Genomic DNA, 21,459 nt, shown 5'->3' on the forward strand with positions numbered 1-21,459 from the left:
ACATTATGAACTCAGCCGGAACTAGTGGTCATTATCATGTGATTCAACAATTTAATCACAACAAATAGTTAAAAAAGAAATATTTGCTCTCATATCTGCATATATTCAAAGTTTTGTTCTGTAGTGGATTAATTATTTTTATTTGTCCGGAGTTTAGTTGCTAAAATGAAAGTTTTTGACGTTTTACTGATTTTGGATACAATTCCGTTTGCCATTGGTTTTAATGTTGCAGCCAATGCAAGCAATCTCCTCTTTGACAGCAAAACCGAAGAATCTTCAACATCTTACTTTGGATATAGTTTTGTCACAAGCAAAAACTCAACTGTAGTTGAGTAAGAGAAATAATTGTGAATAACGTTTGGTAATATGAAAGAATTGAGTGTTCTAACTTTGATTTTTAGATTTTTAATCGGATCACCCAAGGCTGGAAGTGGAAGGGAAAACAACATTGCACCTGGAAATGTTAAAAACTGTGGCATTAATTTCTATGACGCGATAAACGCTAGCTGTTATGATACTTCCCCCAATAGCAGCGATAAAGACACGATCACAGATGGCGAAGCAATGGGATTGAATATATTCTCTCCTCCAGGCAGCAATAATGTAACGGTAATTTCCATTCACGTATATGTGAAGGTTGCCTGGCAAGTTGTGCGCCTACGCACCAGTGTACCTTGGCCACAATATACCCCGTGAAACCACTGAGTTCCTAAACCTTAGTTGGTAGATCGATGGGCCTGGTTAGCCCAGGGTCGTGAGTTCAAATCTCGCCGCGAGCTTGATTTTTCAAATCTTGCTCCGACTTATCAGGAAAAAGTGGCTGATCCAGCTAGGCTGCAATGCCTGGGCTGCCAAGCCTGCACACCAAATAATTTCTGTTCACATTCTTTTCAAAACGCCCTGTGTTTCCTGAATGTTAGTGTTGTTACAAATTGCAGAATTGCTGTTCTTCGGCGCTTTTATTTTGCAATCCTATTTTTTGACATAAGCATATCGCACGTACCATTAAGCATAATTATGAGCATACGTATACTCAGACAATTATGTTTGTTTCATGCAACTTGAATTAGGACTAATGGCGTTTGATCTTTTTATTGTCAAACGAACGACAAAATGTAGAGATTTTTGGAGATACTGAGACATGTTTGTTTTGTAGACTTGCGCCCCATTAAGAGCAAAAGTGTGCACGAACGCTCATGTTGCGTCAGGTGCTTGCTTCAGTTCAAATACGTTTGGTCAATCGTGGAAAGAATTAATCGAAAGCATCCTTACAGGTAGCTACAGTAACTATACCCTTGCTGAATGGAAATTTTGTTTAAGCTGTCATTTGCAGAATGTCCGTATAATCGATTGGACCTCATGCTGGTTATTGACGGTTCTGGGTCGGTGTCAGAATCAGATTTTGTTGAAATAAAACGCTGGGTGCGAAATCTGACTTCCGGCTTTGACATTGAATCTAGAGTGAAAATCGGCGTCGTCCAATATTCATTGTATCTGCCTGGGTAACATTTAATTTAAATACATATCGAAAAAACCCTTTGCAAACAGCGAATTTTAATATCTTGCAGTGTAATTCTGACGGAACAACCGTACATGAGGGTTGAAGTGGGACTTGGACAATATCGCAGCCTCCCTGCTTTTTGGGTAAGTTATGAGTGATATTAATATGAGGTAAAATTGTGCAAACACACAAAAACAATAGCGGCAAGTAATAATTCCAATGCAACGTCCATCACTTTATATTTTGCAGAATGCTGTTGACGGAATTTCGCAACTGACTGGCCTGACTTACACAGCGCACGCAATCAATCTGACAATTCTAGAATTTCAAAACTCGTCACGCTTTAGTGACAACACAACTATGAAAGTGATGATCGTTCTAACCGACGGAGCGTAAGTTGCGCGATTCAACAATTCAACTCTCAATTTGTCCAAATAAAACATTTTTTTTGTGATAGGTCTGATGACCGCGGAGATCTCAGCAAAGTGACTGCGTATGCACGAACTTTCGGCATCCAATTTTTTGCTATCGGAGTTGGCAATTATAATATTGATGAACTAAGGGTGCTTGACTATCGTTTGGTGAATGTCATCAATATAATGCTGTTCATTAATACTCATTGTGCTTGACAGATAATTGCATCTGGTGACTTGAATAGCGACGAACGGGTTTTCGTATTGCAAGATTTCAAAAGTCTGAATCTGATTGTGGGTTCACTTCTTTCTTCAATTTTCGACATTCTGGAAGGTAAATAAAATCATGTCGTTAAACAAAAACCAATCGACTATGTCTCTTTGTCAGGGGGATCCATTACCAGAAATATGGTAACAAACCAATTCCAAAATGGAGAAATTGGTTTAGCCGGTGCCTACATGCAGGTATTGTGCATGCGGTAAAGGTAAAGATTATTGGTGTGTGTATGTTGAGTGTGGTTGATATGTTGACTGTTAGCGCGCGAAAAATATGACAACATAGGCAACCTCTGGGACAAAAGTGCAATTTTGAATAACATACCAGGTGAGTGTTTTTTTTTGTGTGGTATGTCCGCATTTTTACCGATAGACGTTCTTGTTGCAGAGTATACACGGATGGCTCACATTCCTCACTAGCTGAACAAGTATTTCCAACAGACAGCTCTATGCATGATATTTTAGAAAACTACATATCTCAATAAAAGGCATCGGTCTTCTTATTTTTTGTATCTCACTTACATCTATAAGCTGGATGAGTCACTTGAATTAATTTAAGAAACAATTATATTTTTGCACAAGAAGAAATTTGCATTGGTCGTGCCACAAACAGAATAATGCAAAAAAAAGTTGCAGCAATAAGAAAATGCAGAAAGATGTGTTAATATTAGGCTGCGTGAAAATAGAAAATTGCAAAGACCGCAACATTGCGTTTGCACTGACAGAAAAACATGCAATTGTACAAAATGACGAAATGCCAAAGAACAGTAAAGATCATTAGTGCGAAGAAACAAAATGCTAAAAACAAATCGTTTGATTAACATCCCGCAAACTTATCTTGATATTTTAGGATAAAATTCGATACAGATTTGGCTCCCTTAAAAGACAAAAATACAATTTGCTTCACGATGCAATAATGCGTTTGCATTGGTCGCGAGCAGTCGATGGAAATAAAATGTAACAAGATTGGATTCACTTCCCAATCTAAATCACATTTCAAACCACACAAGTTGCGCGCACGAATTTTCGAGAGCTGTCGCTGATGATTTACATCAGGGTCAAAACTAAACACAGAATTGAAATGGAACACCGATTAAGTTGCAACAACCCACTTTTTGATAATCTCAACTGCATTCCAGCAAGTAATTCACAAACAAATGGATTGCCTGTTTTTGCAAGTAATAATAAAAATTCAGGCAAATTTAAAAACCCAGTAAGTGGCCAAGATAGTAAAAGCGATCAGAAATGAAACGACTCCGGTAGAGGTACAGAGCTTATGTGGAATTAAGACTGCTGCATCCGAGAACCCAAATACCTGCGGCGATGTAGAAAAGGGATGTATATGAATATTGTAACGAATAAACGTGTAACTTTCCGTGTGATACAAACAAACCAACATATGTTAGATCTGTGGAGTGCACTCTACAAACACAAGTGATTTCCACGCACATAAAAGCGTTTTGCAAACTTTTACCATTTGAAAACAACGACGTAAAACGAATAAATAATACATTCGCACACCAAGCCCCATTACATGACGCGAAGTCCTTCATCAACAATCGCGTTAACAGGCGCCACGTCGTCACCTTCGATGACGTCATACTGTACATCGACAACTGCATTTTGCCGGTCGCAGTGTTTGGGGTTATTTTGGGTATTACGGTAGTTTAGAACACGAAGGGCTGACATCCGGGTCACTTGATACAACTTGGTGAAGTTTACTCCCAGGATTCTGCAACAAATTATTAAATAAATCGTTATTCACATCCAAACTGTGACCAATGTATCTATCTTGGCCAAGTGTTTCAAATGATCCAATTTAATATGAAAATAAATGATATTGGAGTGCTGCTGGGCCTATCGCAAAGAACGCAATTAACTGGCAATTTTTTACTTTTGCTGACTTGTAAATAAATGGCTGAATATTTTATTATTCTAAATGAATACAACACATATGTTATACGTCAATAAAAATTAATATCAAGTACCAAATCGAAAATTCATAAATGTTTGAATTCTGACAAAAATATGCAAATAACAGTTTAAATTTTAACTTTTTAAATATGTTTAATCAAGAAATCTGAAAAAAAAATTAGCCCTCACTTGAATGCTATCAACTCGGCAAGGATTGTACCACCAAGAACAAGAATCTTCACAGGAGTTTCAAGATAGTCACAAAGCAGAAAAACAAGGACAGAGGAGCAAGGTGCAATAACAGCTACTACTATAGCAGGAATGATAAGGGAGGATGCACGTTTGGAACTCAAGATCATTGCTCCAAATCTCAACCTCTGCTGTTGGATTGTGTACCTGGAGAAATACTTTTGTTAAAAAACTGATACAAAAATAAAAAATTAAACTAACATAAAAATAAAAAAAAAATCTTACAAAAAGCATTGATTACTTTTAAGAGTCTGACCGACACTTAAAGGTTTTAACAATAAACTATTGTTTGTACAAAAAGATAGATAAAATTACCAAGGCTTTCCAGTTGTTTTAAGAATAAACCACATTAACTATGCATGGTTTTGGAATTACATGAAACTTTTTTTTTTTCACGAAAACTGCATTTTGTAAGAATTTAAGAAAAGAAATATACAGAATAACACAAGACCAAAACACTAAATAACTAAAATAAGCATTTTTTTGCATTATGGGCCATCCTTTTTGTTATTGGGATTATGACAAAAGTGTTTCCTTTACCATAACAAAAGGGCATTACAATTTCTCAGCAAAGATAGTACCTGTGTTTACAGACTTTGCAGCAGGCATCCTCTACATTTGGATGTTGTATAAGCCACTTTTTCAAACATTCGTGATGCACTTGTGCCATTCCACCTACGTTTTAGAGAACATGAGTAATTAAGTAAACAGTAATTAAATATTATTTTAAATAGACTCTAATATCTGTTTTTATTTATGATGTGGAATGGAGAGATTGGTGTTTTTGTAATTGAAAGGTTTTCTAGAAGTAAGAAGTTTCTCACCTTTGCAGAGACATGGTTTAATGAACTCGCCAGCATCTGTCCTTTCTGGGTCGTAACAGATCCAGCATTCTCCTAAAAGTACACAATTTATTGGTTAAAGCAACCGTTTAAAAAACACTTTAAAACAACAAAAAAGTAAGTTGCAACATGGGAATTTTTATAACCTGGTTCTATAACCTCCTGTACCAGGTCGGAATCTGGTTGAGAAAAGGTGTTGTAAGATTTTTTCCTTCTTGAAACAGATGGTGATGACAGCAAACGTTCACCTGCAGAGAGCAGCATATATTTTTGACTGTAAGGTTAGGGATTGAGTAATCCAAGAATAAGATCAAAATTTTGCACAAATATGTTTAATAAAATGATCACATATGTACATCTTGTCATTGGACACAACTTGCAATTTTAAAATTCGTAAAAACATTTTGTAACAGATAAACATGATTTATATATCAGTTTAAAAACCTAAAATACAAATTTTTGAACCTGCATCAGTGGTCAATTTTAGCAGACAGCGTGGGTTGAGAAACCAGAGTGACTCTGGTTGTGCAGTGTTCCATAACACACACGGAAACCACAACACAGCCCCAACCTCAGCTATTCTGCAAAACAGCAAGCAACACAGAGAATAACCAACCTGTAACTCACAGGTAATGCAGAAATTTAGATATCATCAAAATTACACAAAAACTCCTATTGTTTTTACATGTATTAAAATAAAAGCAGTTAAACCCACGTAATAAAATTGACATGAGACAGCCTTCAAACAGTAGACTGACACTAAAGTCAGGATGACAAGAAACACAGTATGGCAAAAAATATAAAGATTTATGATCAGCTTCAGTCATTGCATCCAAACATGCATTCTCTTTTTAGTATATATTTGGGTTTGTGACTAATGCAAGTGGTAACTAAAGTTACAAAATGAGTCACCAGTTGTTTGTGTCAAAAAAACATGGGGGTGCTCAGTGGCGGATCTAGAGGGGGTGTTTAGGTGTCAGAACACCCCCCTCAGCATTATGGCACATTGTTTTGTGGGGTGTGAAAGTGCGATTAATTTCCTGCCCCGCAGGAACGAATACTACGGTCAAGCGTTCGTCCTCGCTGTTTCTTTGTTTCTCGGTCGCGCGCGCTGCATTCACGCGGCGATGACTCTTATGAAACAATCGTTTGTTGTGCCGTTGGTCAATAACCCGTCAACAATACTGTTTTCGAAAGCACGGCCGTATAAGTTTATTCATTTCTGCTACAATTTCTATGCAGAAGCCGCACTCTGTAAGAGTTGTAATTGTTTGACAAAATTGCACCAAAATAAATGTAGCTAAACGATTATTTTCTATTTCGTCTGTTTTTTTTGTATATTTCGCAAATTATCTACTGCTAAAACATCGATGTGTATTTGGTGGTGCAAGACCACGTCCTAGACCATTACAGATTTGTTTTTAGAGCGGGAGGTCGAAATTTTTTGGGAATTTTCCAATTTTCCGCTGTAAACTAAGGTTAATTGTGGTCGAGCATTGCAAAATACGAACGCCAGTGTTGGCGCGAATCGCCACATAAACGGTGGCTTCCTGGCTTTCGCAATTGCGTAACACTGTTGAACACTCGATGCGAGTTTTTGCAGTAGTGCTTGCGCCGTAGTTTCATTACCATGACTTTGAAAGAAAGGTTTAAATATACTTGTTATCTAAAAAGGAATTAAATGTGGGCTTATGTTATCAAGAAAACATACAAATAAAATCTATGTTGCATGCGGTGGCCTTATATTTCTCTTTGCACATAACAGTTGTTTTTAACATGCGTAATATAGGCAACGTGTTCAACAACTAAACTGGTTTCCACCGAGATTTTGACAAAAAATTACAGCATGATAAATGTCCGAAAAAAAATTGTAACCGCATCTAACGGCTTCATTAATTAGGTACCGAAACCGAACACCCCCCTCATATTTTTTCTAGATCCGCCACTGGGGGTGCTTAACAGTTATTAAAATTGTATTACTTTTTGTTGGAAAAAAAGGTTTAGCTATAGTAAAATACCTGTAAATAACTTCGTGAGTGTTTTTCGTACTTGAATTCACTTTGTATTTCCACAAGTTTCCAGCAGCATCGAATACAACACACAAAACTGTCAGCAGAGTAAGTAAGGCCTTAAAAAAAGGTTTGAGGTAAGAAGTGTTGCATTATGACTAACTTAATGCTAAGCAACAAATTCTTTACCCAGAAACAGTAACCAAAGAACCTTACAGAAAGCGTGTATTAGCAGGTATATTTTATTAAAGATTAGGTTGCATAAAAAAGAACAGTGCCAAAGGTGTTGTGTGTTTCTAGAACAAAAACAGTTTCACATATTTTAGACCAAAAGTATTCAAACTACTGGTTTAGGTCGAGATAAACATAGGTAAGTAATTTCAAAAAAGCATGTGTTTGGCAAACTAATCACCTGGAAAACAAGAGCAATTCTTGATTTAAACACTTCGGATTTGTTTATAGTTTCCTGGCAATCACTTGTGCTACTTGTTTGAATGTCATTGTTACCCAGTGTAAATGCTCCACGAACCTGGAAACATAAAGGACACAGTTTCACACAATATCATTTTTCTAAAGCATAGGTTTGTCTGATGTACTCCTTGACAAACTCAGACAATGAATTATGCACACAATAAGCCAGTGCAAATGTTCATATATTTGAGAGCTAAGTACACATTGTAATGTTTGTCATTTAATAGTCACCATTATGAGTCAATCAAACATTGCCCCACCCAGGCAAAAGTTGATCAAAACAAGGGCTTACTTTGGATCATAGGAGAAGACACACATACGTAAGGAATATATAACAATGGAAAGCAAACATGAAATAATACATGAGGAAACTGAGATCCAACACAGACACGCACATAAGTAAAAGTAAAGTTAATAATATGTGCATCACAGAGTGTTAAAAAGGTGAGTAATAGACAACAGGACACATTATAAATATGTAATATGCCCACAGGGCCCAACAAATACATTGGGTATAAACATTAAACTGTTTAAAAGCCATTCGCTAAAACTGATTCAACAATCACAAAATGTACCTACCTTAAAATATATTTCAACACCAATTGCTAGGAAAACCACGTAAACAACAAAAAGAAGTATTGCAAATGAGGCTTGGAATGCACCATTAATCCATAGTTCTGAAAAATGTACAGAGGTTATATTTCAATATATGTGTGACATTTAAAAGTTTTTTGTTTCGTCTAATTTTAAAAGAATTTTAAAGTACCTTCATTGGCAGTGTTGCAACATCCCACACCCGTAACAACAAACTGTGCAATCAGCAAAATATACAGAACAATGTTAAAAATAGAAAATGCAGCAAATGATTTGGAAAGGAATTGGGCTCGGCGTGAAGCATCAACACTTGCTGTCTCAATAAAGAATGCCTAAAATACCAGCTCAAAATTTACTATTCAGTAAAAAAGAATATTTAGCATGTTTTAAGTGCTCCACACAATTACACAATTAGGAACTTTAGTAGTACACCAGTTTAAAATTCTAGAAATCAGATTAATTTAGACATGGTTTCCTTCAGGAAATGCCAAACATCTTGGAGGCTGACAGACTATTGATAACTATCAGGTTTCACTTGTGTATATTTTTTGTGCAAACTGACACCAGATGACCTATTTCGTTACCAGATTATCAACTGAGTGATGAGAAATGTTCTGAGATCAGCTGGGTTCATGCTATGAAGGTGCATAAACAATACTACTGAATGGTAAACTTTTTCCCTGGGGCTTAATTTCTGGGGCAAACTCTACAACTTCATTAAAAGCTCTATGGCCATGAAATATAGTTGTTAAGATCGTTATGAAGAGTAATTTCAACTTTCTTTTATGATGAAAAAGTACAAAAATTAAGTTTCTATTTTAAAATCATATAAAAGCCTACCTCACTCCAGTAACAAACAACTAGTGATAATCCAGTTATCAGTAATGGATGATAAGCACTTTCAATTGGGACTAACCATTGGTTTGGAATCACTCCCTGTTAATTAGGCCAAGATTACTTTTGGTACAATGTTTAGTAGTAGGACATACTATGCTAATGTTTAGTATCCAAGTTTTACCTGTAAGGAAAAATAAAGAACTCTCGTCAAGGACGCCACAATAACAACTCCATGAAGTAGTTTTTGGGTTGTTACACGAAAAGCTGACCAGATATTTGGATGTTTTAAATGTTTGTATTCCGCATTAATACAAATCACCTATGAGGAAACAGTACAGTAGTAACTTACTAATACAATGGGGCAAAACTAATTTTGAAAAAGTATTGCACAATGATGAATGAGAACCAATTTATCTGATGAAGCTGATTGTCTATGGGTTGAAAAGGAAGTCTCATTAAAGTTCAAGATAATTAATTGGAGTGACTCACGAGTTGCACAATGCTGATCAAAACCACTGTAGAAAATATACTGCTGAAAGCTGCTATGTAGCCCACATTTGCATCTGAACATGAATAACCTGTTAAAACCATCAGAACATTAAACAAAATGATAATTCACAACATAAAAGACAGTACTGTTGTTAATTTCAATTCATTCAGCATGTCACCAATCAGTATGTAACCACACACCCACCTGAAAATTGCACCTGACAAACACAAATTCCATTTTCACATGTTCCATGATCTGAACAGTTAGAAGTATTGTTACAAGCCATGAGTTCAAACACTTGATTGAAGAACATGTCTAAAAAACAAGTTGTTGTACATTTCCACAATTAAACCTGAAAAAATTTACTTTTTAAGTTCAGAATCAGATATTAAATTTTCACTATTTTTAAAACTTTGTGTTTTTTAACAGCAGAAAAGAAATGAAAACAGATTATCAATAATGGCATGCTGCTTCGGAAAGCAATGTGTGAAATACATGTTAGTTAAAAAGTAACCTTATGTAGATGAATGAGGTGTCAAATGAATGATACAAAACATCACAAATGACCGTTTGATTCAGTGACACAAGACAATGGTCATGAGGATTTCATCCAAATCTACAAAATCATCTCTTTTTTACATGGAAATGCAACACAACAGAAATATACTCAACTCACCAAGCAAACCAAAAGCACTACAACTATTGATCAATCAGAGCACAATACAAATGACATGACTTACCAGCCTTTCCTTGAAGAAACAGAAAACTGGCAACGTTGTTCAGCAGGTAAGGACGACTTCCCTCTTTATAATATGGAAACTTTGCGCTGAAATATGCCAAAGTTGATCAGAACCTAGCGCAAGCTTCTTGTTTACGATCATCATCACCCATGTCTGCGGAAAGTCGGTATTTTGCACTCATGTGATTTAAACAGTGACGTAGGGCATTCTGTTTATCCGCGCGTGAAGAGAATGGGCTATTGCCGATGATAATAAATAGACTATTTTGTACAAAAGATGCATATGGTTGATGTGATATTTAGCTATTCAATAAGGCGTTTGTGTAGCCTACAAATACCTATTATCATAGAATACCAAACATGGAATCATATTCATTCCCAAGCATAACTTCTGTGAAAACAGTAAAGCGTATCGAAAAACATCTGTGCTATGTCAACCATAACCGTCTAAGATTTTTAACTCAAAATAAATAAATGTAATATTATTATTGAAGTTGGTTAGCATTTTTTTTAGTTAACGAAAGTTTAAACATCAGTAATTGGATGAAGCTTGATAAATAAAACCCTAAAAAAAATCTATTTTTTTCATATTTTATGCTTGTTATTGAAATGTGCCTAGTATTTCTGTATCATTGAGAAAGCCGTTCACTAATTATGTCTCAACAAAGTAAGGAAACATGAAGAATTTACTAAATTTCAATAAAATATGAATATCATATTCACAACACCATCACTTATGCCTAAAAAAAATATCCTTAATTAAGTGTTGCTCCAGTTTGTAATTTGGGGGATGTTTTATTCAGTGAACATTAATTGTGTGGGTTAACAAATGTTTTTTTTGTATATGAAGGTTTACTTCATAGCCCAACGCAATCAGCCACTTTTTTCCAACAAGTTGTGACGAGAATTTTTTTAATTTTCAAAAACAGGCCTATAATATGTGTAGTTTGCATGCAACACAGTATTAACTAATGGTTTTTCGTGAAAAAATACATTTTCGATAGAACATGACAAATTATAAGTCATCACAACATGAGCAAGTGTTGAAAGAATGGCTTTCACAATATAAAAGCCTTCCAGAATCATCCCTCAAGAAGTACTCAGAAACTGTTTGTGAAAAAAATGATGTGGTCACTGCATTCAAGCTCATAGCTTCACACATTTCAAGTGATGCAATGTTAAACTTGGTACAGTCATCATGTCACCAACTATTTGACTTCTATCGGAGTGGGTAAGATTTAGTTTGAACTGGGTTTTCATAAACAATCAAATATAAAAAACAACTATTTTGACTAACAGGTTACTTTTAATGAAAACATAAAAAAGGTTCTGTAACTTCCTGTTTTTATTTTTTTTCAGAAACCAAAATCTCAAAATATACTCTCTTGCATTTCTTCCTGCCATGATCAATGGATATCTTTTATCATGCTACTCGAGAGACCAACTTGCAGCAGAAAGCAAAGCTTCTTTTGAAACCTACTTGCTTGCCATTTACAACTTGATATGTGTAGAAAACAGTGAAGCAGAATACCTCCATTCCATGGAAATACCAAATCTTGCTAGACCATCAATTTACCATGATCCAATGACTGTATGTACTGTTTATTCTGTGTGGTTTTGTTTGTTACACTAGTGAACTTGTTTGTTCAGTATCCCTTCTCTGAACACACAATTACTATGTCAAACACTGACAGCACATATGTTGAACTTCCTGTACCAGTAACATATGAAACTGTGGGACCTTCAAACCGTTACAAGGTATTTTTTGTCCCAATATTCAATTCACAGTTAAATAATTTTGCTTAGCATAAATGTTTCAAGCATTTTTCAGCCTAAAAATCACAAATTTTAACTTTATTTTCAGATTTTAAACACTATACTGAGGTCATACTGTGACCACATATCAGTGGTTTCCAAGACTTCTCTTGTTCAGTTGTGCAATATTTGTGAAAAACTTGCAACTCATGGTTTTCCGTGGTCCGAGGAATATTCCACAGCGGATATGTAGGAATTGTTGTGAAAATTAACATATATTTTCATCACATTTAATGCTTGATATTTGCAGGTTGAAAAAGAATCGACGCATACAGTTGGACACAAATTTTACTACGACTCTAGTAAAATGTGTGTATTATGCTCTTTATAACCACTGTAAGGCAAAGGGAATCAAAGCCCTTGAAGCAGTTTTGAAGCGGGCAGAATATGAATTAAACACACAGGTATTGAAACAGTAACTGTTTATAAATCTACATATGTATGTGTGTGTTAACAACAAGTATTTATTAATTTTATGCATGTTAGAATCGATAAGAAAGTAAGAAAATCGAACTAAAGTCAGAATTTCTGGTCAGTGAACAATAATAGCCCAATGTTTTACACACAGGTGCTACTTTTATGCAATGCAATACTGAACACTGTATACCAAGAGGGTGGTACAGCATCAACAGATGATCCACTTGGAGTATCAGCTGCACTCACCCCAATACTTGTGCGATCCAATAGCGGTATTTCTCGCTTGGCAGTCACTGCATCATCAATTCGACATCACCGCTGGAGGCACAGAAGTGAAGAAGTTTCTGGCGATGTCACAGAAAGTTTACATCAAGAAAGTAAGTGTTCCCATATTCTACCAATTCCAATTGACAGTATTTTGTGTTATATTGAAGCACATGCCAGTATTTGTATGAGAAAAAAACCTAAAACGAAATTTTACAGACTTGTCTCTGAACCCAAAGGTTTCCAACAGAACTTTACAACCGCATGATGAAGAAGGGACAAGGTTGATTGAGATTGTTTATACTTGAAGAAAGAATAATTATGTATAATTGCCTTTGCTTTAAACACACCAGAACTAATTATCAAAGAGATCAATTTTTGAAGTTACTTTGTTCCTACAATGGTAAATTTGTTTACATTCGGGGAAAAAGTATGGTTTTTACAAAATGGCTGCTCAGTAATGAATTTTGATGATTACTTGATCTTGAATTTTTAATTTTAAAATACTTTTTCTCTGAAGTTTCAGCAGAAATGACAAACAGTCTGCCATTTCTCCATCAAAACTAATCAAAACAAAATTGAAGAAAAATGTCCCTATCCCAAGTGCAGGTAAGTTTGTTAATAAAAGTGAATGTTTGCCAATTAAAAATATCATTGAATGACATACTTTGTATGTTTGATCAAAAACATGTTCATTCTGATTTTTGATGCAGTTGACCGAGGGCAAAAAGCAAACAACCCAAATGAGAAGAAAGGTAAAAAGTGGTTGTCAGCAATGTCGTCACAGGAAGATGAAAGCCATGAACAGGTAACTTTCAACTGTATGCATTTTCTAATTCCTTAAGATACAAGTAAAGTGTGCATTAGTTTTCATAAACTGTGGTTGGGTTGTAAAAAACAAATTTTGTTTTAGCACCTTGCTTAATCCCTCCGAACTAATTTAATGCCTATATGATGGATAACATGTTTTTCGTTTAAAATTGATGTTGGATTTTGGCATAAAACAAAATTACTTTAAAATGGGCACTTTATGACATATGTCACTGATGGCTGTGTCAGTTAAATTTCGACCAGAAGTTCACATTTTGCTTTTTAAATCATTTTGCAGCCAAGAATTAGAACACCATCAGGTAATTCTGGAGAAGGATCATCATCACAAAATCCTTTTTCTTCTGCAAGTTTGCCATCACTTAAACAAATTTCCATTGATGGGCCAAATGTTGATGAATCTACTAAGCTCCCTACATCAAAGAGCATTGATTCAAATACCAAAAGTTAGTATTGGATTGTGATTGCTGTCTGTAGGATGGTTAGATAATTACAATTAACTATTAGAGCTATATTAAAAAATGTGAAAGCACTATTTATTCTGTCCAAAAACGTGTAATAATGCAATTGATTTGTATAGATGGGTCTGCTGAAAGCCCAACTACTCAAAAAAAGGGCAAAGCAGAAAAGTCTAAACACAAAGGAAAGTTGAATTCTGACACAGAGATCCTGGACTTGTTGTCTGGTTTACGACGCTCCGGCAGTAAAAAACACAAAGAAACAAAAACGACCACCCAACCTTCTGTGTCAGTTCCTTTATTAAATTCCTCCGAAATTGAAAATGAAGACAATGTGACCACAGAATTATAGAACCAAACCCAAACTGTGAACACTTTTGTCTAGTGGTTTAGGTGTCTCATGCATGAAAGTCTCATGGTTTATGTATGCACCAATAATTAACTTTGTGTGCTTTGTGCAGTAAACATGTACTCTTGTGCAATACTGTGAAAAATACATGTTGTGCTATTACTAATAGAAAAACTTGGTTTGTTGTCTCTGCATATGTATGACAGTGAATATAGACCACACACTGAATCTACAAAGTAGAATTTGTTCAGGGCCACTATTTTGACTTATTGTGTCTCACCTGAGCTGCTTTGGTGACTACATAATGATCTTGCCAGCTAAATAGCCAAGCGAGACTTTTACTTTGTGGTGACTATGCAGCGCCTGGTGCCAAACCAGGGTGGAAATACGTTGGCCAAGCAAATGATAAAACCAATAGTGAAATCATGTATTGGCTAAATTGCCTATAGATTTTTTTCGCCACTGCGAGTATAAGTATAAATTGTTTCGTTTCAAGTTTATTAGTTTCCACCTTAAAGTTACTACTGTTTTTAATATTTTCTCCTCAAACTTAACCACACATACAAGCATGAAGTAAAAACAGCATAGCTTTAAACCTGTGACATGTTGGACTGTAATATGTCTTTTTTAAATTTTTGAATAAATGCAGATACATGCGAATGTTCTGTGACACATCGGGGAAGGTGTTCCTTGTCATTTTGAAAGAAATATACTCCAAGTTTTAGAACCCCATGTAATGCCTTGGCACAGTTGTAGGTTTGCAACAGATGTTGGTCTTCGTCATTACTGTCCATAAAATAGTTTGATTAAAACCTTGGATGTTTTCAACAAACGTTTCTGTAAAAAATACAGAAATAATACATGTCTAACCTTCCAGTGGGTGCAACAAAAATTATGCAGTTAGCTTCATCAACATTTTTTTCCAGCCATCCATAATCAGATATCAAGTTCATGGAATGCAGGAAACTGTTCACAGTGGAAAAGTAGGACAGATCCTCAATAAAACTTTGCACCAGCTGATTTTGTGTGTTGTCGTTTACATCACTTACAACCAAAACTGTAGGTAGCTGACTGTGTCCTGTGAACACTACAAAACCAGGTTCAATAGACAGTATTTACCAGAAAATGTTTCCATAGTTTTACAACCTTTTCGAGATTTCAAAAATGTTTTGTAGAATACCACCAACAATACAATAAGAATGGCTGCAGAGGCACTTCCAACAATGAAACCAATTGCAATAGATTTATCAGGTTGAACACTTGTGCTTGGGGATACTGAAACTGTCACTGAAAACAGTTACAAAATATCATTGTACAACTATTTACCCAAATAATAAAATAATGTGCAACACTCCAAATGAAGAAACAGATGCAATTGTATTTTTTGCACTAATTTTTTTTAAATAAATTATAATATAAAGGTATGGTAATAAAATAAATGTGATGCTTTGTTGCATTTACCGAAGGCTTATGTTTCATGTAGTTGCATGACCTAAGTAACAAAATTATGTTTTTTGTTTTTTTGTCAGTAAGACATTTTCTTGCTTGAAAAACAGTAACTACAGCATTATAATAAAAACCATAAATACTACAAACAAGACTGTATTTACCATGTTTTGATATTGGGACAGTATTGTGCTTCTCCAGGCATTGTTTACTTTTCTTCATATTTTTATCTTTACAATCTGTAAAATTATTAAAAACAAACAAACAACTCAAACAATGCACATAAAATTAACAAAGGTATGAAAATTGCATAATATGGTATTTTTTGCACGAATAATTTGTCAGAAAACATGAAACAAAATATTGTAGAACTCTTATTTTAGCTCCACTCACAACAAAGAAATGTGCAGCTTGTCAAACAGTTTATAATAAGCAGTGTTTTTCAAATTACCAGGCAAAGCAACACTGTCAGTTACTGAAGAGTGCCGATCTGTGTAAGATTCTGGTAAACTAGAAACTTCAACTGTAATGTAGTCTTCCCCTGGTTCAAGCAGGAAATTTGTCCCATAACACATGTAGTTAAAGTAAACAATCTTAAAAAATATATTGGTTTTGTGGTTCTATTTTCAATATTAGGCCACAGAAAAATATGAAACAATTTATCCATAAAATACCGAATTGCCATCATATTCTTGAAAACTGCCTGGCAACATCTTTAAATCAAACTTTTGAGAGTCACAAGTAGCATCTTGATAGAATCGTAACATAAACCCTTCGTACTTTCGCACATGTTTAACTAAAATAATGTACAAACACATAACAATATGATGCACATTTATTTAGTACAGAATAAAAGACAAATTAAAAAAATACCATGTTGCCACCAAGTGATGTTTAGTGCTGGAATATTTTCTCCATTTCTTAAATTGTAGAAATACCAAGACACAGTTACATCCACAGGAGCATTGGCAGTAACTTTGTTTGTTTCCCTCTCATCACAGTCATTGGTTGTACTTTCTAAGCAATTAACCATATGATTACTTATAAACTACTTTTTGTTCCAAATGATGATAAACGTTTCTCAATAGGATTGTTTTTTAGTCCAATTATTTGGTCGTATCAATCAGTACAAAAGTAATCTTAAATTGTATGCTTCAGTACTTATTTCACTGCATGCAAATGACGCATTTTCATCAGTTTCATCTCCACAATCTGTGCTGCATGATAAAACAATATCCTTCCTTGATAAAACAGGACATACCAAAACAGAAAGTAACAATGTAATTCTGAGCATTGTTAACACAACCAGGTGCACCTGACAAACATCAACACATTTGTTTTTGTATTGTATTTTGTGTATTATTGACAAGCTAAAATCAGACATGAAAGTAAGTTACAAATTGCCACATAGTACAACTGTCTTGTGCCAGTATTTTGACCAAATGGAGTGGCGTGAATCACTTTGTCCATGGTATCACCACCAGCAATGTTAATTCATGAGTGTCCAATTTCCTCAGACAAAGGAAGAAAATACCCAGTTCCATTTACAGTGTGAGATTAACTTACTTCATCAGTTGAAACGAATTTTCAAATGAAGACACACCTGAATGTATATTTATATGCTAAAAATAATGTAAAATAAAATACATTGATAAGCACAATCAATGAAAACATTCCACAACAAGATTTTATTGTAATAAAATAATAATCCACAGACAAAAATTATGTTTTTGACAGGTATAAACAAACAATTTGTGTTGCATGATTGGCAAAAAAAGCATTGAAATGTAAGAGAAGAGAATCAAAAAAAAGAAAGGCTCTTGCCCTAAAAAAACATCAAAACAACATTTAGAACACAAACATTTATACTCATATAAAAATCAACATAACTGATTGCAAGACAATTTCATTTCAACATACCAACACAACATATAGCACATATATCTCACCATAGCTGTTGTACCGCAGACATCCGAAAATTGCAAGGATTACAATTGTTAAAACCACACCATCAATAATAAAGCATAATTGCAAATGACTTGATAAAAATGCAGTTCTTTTGAAAATTATTTTGTTGGAATTTGTAAATGCTTTTGTTGTCATTGCTTCTAATAAATGAACGAAGATTGCTTAATTAATAGAGACAGCATCTTGGCGCCTATATTTTGAGTCATGGTTGATACCCACCAACAAACACAGTCATATTAGCACCAGTGGCCTTTTCTTTGTCCACTGTTTGCATGTTGTCTAAAAAAGGTAAAAAACATAATTTTCAATACATAATTTTGATGTAATTTTTACGACACAATTCAGTATTTTCCAATAGAAAACAACTATAAAATATGTAGTTTGTAAATAACCTTTTTTCGGCTTATCTGCTACAAGATCATTATCAACCACTTTGCTTGTCCAAGTGTTTTCTGTTACTTTTGGCTCGTTTAATACATCTGTTTGACTGCTCTTAGTCACATCATATGTGGCAATCTCATCAGAATATTCATCTTCATAGAAGTCTAAAAATAAACCATTTGACACCTTTCCAACAAAAAATTTTGAGCACTGCAATACCACATTCCAACAAAGTTCTAATTTAAATTTACTGTATAACAGCATATCTTAGTTTTAAACAGTAAATTCATGTCACCAAAAGTAACTTACCTTGCTTGCATGGGGTTATTTTTTTCAGTGACTTGTGTCTGCATCCTGTAAGCATTAACATCAAAAACAATTAAAAAATCGTAAGCAGACAAAATTTGTATGAAAGTAATGCTTCAAAGGTTCACTGGTACCACAGCCAACATAATGCTGTGACCTAATTTTGTACTTTATAACATGTTTCGGAAAGTATTGTTTGTAATTAGTCATATACCTGGGACTGCAACAAAAGTTTGACGTTTAAATTCTTTTTTCTGTCTATAAACTGGAAATGACATCATGGTCCAGTAGTATGCCATGCTTGGTTCAATATAGTTGCTGTACTCAGAATTACAAAAGTCAAACTGAAATTTTATCTGAAAAACATAAAGGGTCATTTCACCTTTTTTTACGGACTTTTTTTCTGTAGTTAAAAAACTTTCTCAATGCAAATTACCAAACAGGTGACTAAATTTATTTTTCATACAGAAAATAGCTTCATAACAAAAATAAAACTAACAATTTAGGAAATGTGTTTAATTGGGTGCAAATCAGACAATGCATTACATTGTTGTACTATTTAACCTAAAATCTTTAACAAACCTTTTTGTGATCATATTTTTTTTTGTAAAAGTTGGTTTTTGTCACAACAATTTTGAACTTTTTTTCATATGCTCGTGCCCGTATAACCAACAACAAAAAAACTGTACGATCTTGTTTGAGATGATTTCCTAAAATATATTTGTTATTATTATTAATTACACCCATACAGTGCTAACAATAAATCGTATTAAGTTTATAAATATTTATGATGATCAAATTAAACCTTTTTTAACTTTGACTTACAAATTGGAAGCCAATTAAAATTTCCACCTATTAAATTTAAACGATCACTTCTATCAAATTTAATGCTTTTTAAAATAAAAAGTTTTTGTTTCTGAACAATGTTGTATATAAACTTGGTCTTCTTTTTTGTGCCCAATTTTTTTTTTAAATTCCCACCTTCCATTTTCCACTTCACAGAAAGTTGAACAGCTGATGGTTTTGAATTGATTGACCAAGATGCTTTAATGTCATTTGGTAAGTTTGCGTTGTCTTCATCTGTCCATTGTATTCGGTTGGCAGCTTTAAAAAAAACAGTAATACATATATACAAATTATCAGCACATTGTAAGCACTACAGACATTGCATACCACTATAGACACCATACTGGGCTACATTTAAAGATTTTTTTTTCTGAATCACTTAAACCAACTATTCTTACCCAGGGCACTGCAAATAAAAGGATTGTTTTTGCCTGTTGCGATTCCTCTGAGGCCACACATTCCTTGACACTTAATCAAAATTGCACTGCAGCAAATTACAGAAAACAACAGAACAAGACACACATGTATAAGATTTTGTCCCATCTTTATGCAAGCTTGATTCGTTTTCCATTTACAAAAAAACTTCTGATCAGCAAATTTTTGTAGCACACCAGCATAATATAGACATCTTCTATGCAAAGCAGTTTCAGAAGCTTGAGCTAATCCATAGGATTTTTACATTCCAATGAATTTTATCAATCTACAACCAAAAAGCTGTTACTTGTGTTGCTACAATAAAATTTTGAGTGTGGAGATCTAATTACCCTATTAAAACTTTATTTTCCACAATGTTTTATTTTGATAATGCTTTACAAAATGTAGAAACGCTTGTATGAAACAATGTTTTTTTGTTCAACTGAAGTGCTTACCTGAAGTCTTGCGACTCCTTTGACATGGCCATATAAACGATTCATCATATATGCGTTGAGCGTACACGTATCGTATAGCAACAAGCACCTTTTTCCTGAAATACCGAATGTGTACGAATGACAGAACAACCGAAAATGTGACTAGAATTTTTGGTATTTACGTGTAAAAGTACATAACAAATGTTAAAATTTTCAAAATGATTAGATACATCAACAATTCAAGCAATGATTGCATTTACCCGTACACACAGAGTTACATTTTGAAGAATTAATCAGGGAATACCCCTCATTTCAAAAATTACGCTCATTTAAAAAAAAGAACTTTAAAAGGGAAAAATTTGTTGGGCAAAAATTTTCCTTTAAAAAGGGAAAATTTTGCTGGGCAAAACTTTTGTGAAATGTTTCGTGGCAAAATAATTTTGTTTGTGGTAAAAAACAATGCTTTTTATGTTGTGTTATTGTATTGTCGACACAACAATATCCAATACGTACAGAAATCAAAAGTAAAACAAATAGTGTTTGACCTCTAAAAAGCCTGAGGCACAAAAATAACCCAATTGCTCTTATTACTTAATAGTTTTCAACAAACAAACTAACACAAAACTCGTCATTAGGCCTATTTATCACAACACAGAAAATGCAAATATATGCTGGGTTCAATGTTCGAGAGAACAATGCCATCTGTTGATAAACCGTGTTCGTTTCATATCAAAACAGGCCAGGAGAACGATACTTATTTGTTAAATGACTCATTTTGATAGGAATTTGATGACTATACCTATCCAGTTCAAAACATCAGATCCAAATATACGGATATGAAACTTATTTGTATGCAAATCGAATTTAAAGTCGGATGCAAATCAATCATTTGAGTTTCACATCTGCCTAACCTGCCTGTAAAAGTTGCTTTGAAAATCGTTGGCATTTACGTTTGTAAAATATCACCGAGTCAAAACTACATGAACCAATAATGAACTAAGCGGTATTTTTTTAAGTGTTTTTACCAAGTGACCAACCGCCAATATATTAGTAACATTTGTCAGGATAATATGAAAACGGTTAAAAAGTGCTATTCAGTTGCTCGACCTGGCCTGTAGACAATTTAAATGACCATCTGTTGGCAGAAAGAGTAATGTTTGATTTGAAAGGTCGATGGCAAATACGAATGACCTACATT

The 21,459-nt window shown here is 34.3% G+C and overlaps 4 protein-coding genes across 10 annotated transcripts; 1 reads left to right on the forward strand and 3 right to left on the reverse strand.

Annotated features, from left to right (window-relative positions):
- Window positions 1-2,748: 2,748 nt before the first annotated feature.
- LOC145914385 (uncharacterized) lies at window positions 2,749-10,635 on the reverse strand. Of its 2 annotated transcripts, XM_083002212.1 has the most exons (16): window positions 10,337-10,631; window positions 10,111-10,212; window positions 9,801-9,911; window positions 9,596-9,684; window positions 9,288-9,425; window positions 9,110-9,205; window positions 8,442-8,601; window positions 8,255-8,352; window positions 7,617-7,733; window positions 7,214-7,323; window positions 5,661-5,776; window positions 5,342-5,443; window positions 5,178-5,249; window positions 4,935-5,028; window positions 4,294-4,500; window positions 2,749-3,922 (listed from the first exon to the last, which is right to left on the reverse strand). In XM_083002212.1, the coding sequence occupies exons 3-16, from the start codon at window positions 9,907-9,909 to the stop codon at window positions 3,721-3,723; spliced, it is 1,710 nt and encodes a 569-aa protein (XP_082858338.1). In that variant the 5' UTR covers window positions 9,910-9,911; window positions 10,111-10,212; window positions 10,337-10,631; the 3' UTR covers window positions 2,749-3,720. The 2 variants fall into 2 exon arrangements, with proteins under 2 accessions (XP_082858338.1, XP_082858339.1); XM_083002213.1 differs by lacking the exon at window positions 10,111-10,212 and having other exon boundaries at window positions 10,337-10,635.
- A 174-nt stretch (window positions 10,636-10,809) lies between these two features.
- On the forward strand, window positions 10,810-14,487 carry LOC145914384 (hyccin-like). Of its 2 annotated transcripts, none has more exons than XM_083002211.1 (11): window positions 10,810-11,566; window positions 11,695-11,926; window positions 11,986-12,093; window positions 12,200-12,339; window positions 12,401-12,554; window positions 12,719-12,944; window positions 13,051-13,114; window positions 13,352-13,458; window positions 13,563-13,639; window positions 13,940-14,105; window positions 14,240-14,487. In XM_083002211.1, the coding sequence occupies exons 1-11, from the start codon at window positions 11,343-11,345 to the stop codon at window positions 14,467-14,469; spliced, it is 1,728 nt and encodes a 575-aa protein (XP_082858337.1). In that variant the 5' UTR covers window positions 10,810-11,342; the 3' UTR covers window positions 14,470-14,487. The 2 variants fall into 2 exon arrangements, with proteins under 2 accessions (XP_082858337.1, XP_082858336.1); XM_083002210.1 differs by having other exon boundaries at window positions 13,352-13,440; window positions 13,545-13,639.
- A 569-nt stretch (window positions 14,488-15,056) lies between these two features.
- On the reverse strand, window positions 15,057-17,821 carry LOC145914391 (uncharacterized). Its single transcript, XM_083002220.1, has 8 exons — window positions 17,074-17,821; window positions 16,786-16,929; window positions 16,587-16,708; window positions 16,364-16,505; window positions 16,077-16,151; window positions 15,613-15,753; window positions 15,337-15,553; window positions 15,057-15,252 (listed from the first exon to the last, which is right to left on the reverse strand). The coding sequence occupies exons 1-8, from the start codon at window positions 17,294-17,296 to the stop codon at window positions 15,057-15,059; spliced, it is 1,260 nt and encodes a 419-aa protein (XP_082858346.1). The 5' UTR covers window positions 17,297-17,821.
- On the reverse strand, window positions 17,401-20,519 carry LOC145914392 (uncharacterized). Of its 5 annotated transcripts, XM_083002223.1 has the most exons (11): window positions 20,283-20,519; window positions 19,936-20,113; window positions 19,812-19,881; window positions 19,549-19,671; window positions 19,150-19,277; window positions 18,782-18,923; window positions 18,571-18,615; window positions 18,273-18,425; window positions 18,100-18,159; window positions 17,862-18,020; window positions 17,401-17,515 (listed from the first exon to the last, which is right to left on the reverse strand). In XM_083002223.1, the coding sequence occupies exons 2-11, from the start codon at window positions 19,954-19,956 to the stop codon at window positions 17,475-17,477; spliced, it is 942 nt and encodes a 313-aa protein (XP_082858349.1). In that variant the 5' UTR covers window positions 19,957-20,113; window positions 20,283-20,519; the 3' UTR covers window positions 17,401-17,474. The 5 variants fall into 5 exon arrangements, with proteins under 5 accessions (XP_082858349.1, XP_082858348.1, XP_082858350.1 ...); XM_083002222.1 differs by having other exon boundaries at window positions 19,812-20,113; XM_083002224.1 differs by lacking the exon at window positions 18,100-18,159 and having other exon boundaries at window positions 19,812-20,113.
- Window positions 20,520-21,459: the final 940 nt, after the last annotated feature.

Source organism: Ascidia mentula, chromosome 9 (assembly GCF_947561715.1).
Source record: "Ascidia mentula chromosome 9, kaAscMent1.1, whole genome shotgun sequence".
Lineage (NCBI taxonomy): Eukaryota > Metazoa > Chordata > Ascidiacea > Phlebobranchia > Ascidiidae > Ascidia > Ascidia mentula.

Coding starts and splice junctions, on each gene's coding strand:
- LOC145914385 (XM_083002213.1), bottom strand. CDS start 9,909: ATGTTCTTCAATCAAGTGTTTGAACTCATGGCTTGTAACAATACTTCT. Junction 9,206..9,287: donor TTCTTTATTTTTCCTTACAG/GTAAAACTTGGA, acceptor CCTAATTAACAG/GGAGTGATTCCAAACCAATG. Junction 8,602..9,109: donor TTGTTTGTTACTGGAGTGAG/GTAGGCTTTTAT, acceptor CTGGTATTTTAG/GCATTCTTTATTGAGACAGC.
- LOC145914384 (XM_083002211.1), top strand. CDS start 11,343: ATGACAAATTATAAGTCATCACAACATGAGCAAGTGTTGAAAGAATGG. Junction 12,094..12,199: donor GACCTTCAAACCGTTACAAG/GTATTTTTTGTC, acceptor CTTTATTTTCAG/ATTTTAAACACTATACTGAG. Junction 12,945..13,050: donor AGAAAGTTTACATCAAGAAA/GTAAGTGTTCCC, acceptor GAAATTTTACAG/ACTTGTCTCTGAACCCAAAG.
- LOC145914391 (XM_083002220.1), bottom strand. CDS start 17,296: ATGTCTGATTTTAGCTTGTCAATAATACACAAAATACAATACAAAAAC. Junction 16,506..16,586: donor AAGAATATGATGGCAATTCG/GTATTTTATGGA, acceptor ATATTTTTTAAG/ATTGTTTACTTTAACTACAT. Junction 15,554..15,612: donor ATTTTTGAAATCTCGAAAAG/GTTGTAAAACTA, acceptor CTGGTTTTGTAG/TGTTCACAGGACACAGTCAG.
- LOC145914392 (XM_083002222.1), bottom strand. CDS start 19,956: ATGGGACAAAATCTTATACATGTGTGTCTTGTTCTGTTGTTTTCTGTA. Junction 18,616..18,781: donor AACTTTTGTTGCAGTCCCAG/GTATATGACTAA, acceptor TAATGCTTACAG/GATGCAGACACAAGTCACTG. Junction 18,160..18,272: donor AGCAGATAAGCCGAAAAAAG/GTTATTTACAAA, acceptor TACCTTTTTTAG/ACAACATGCAAACAGTGGAC.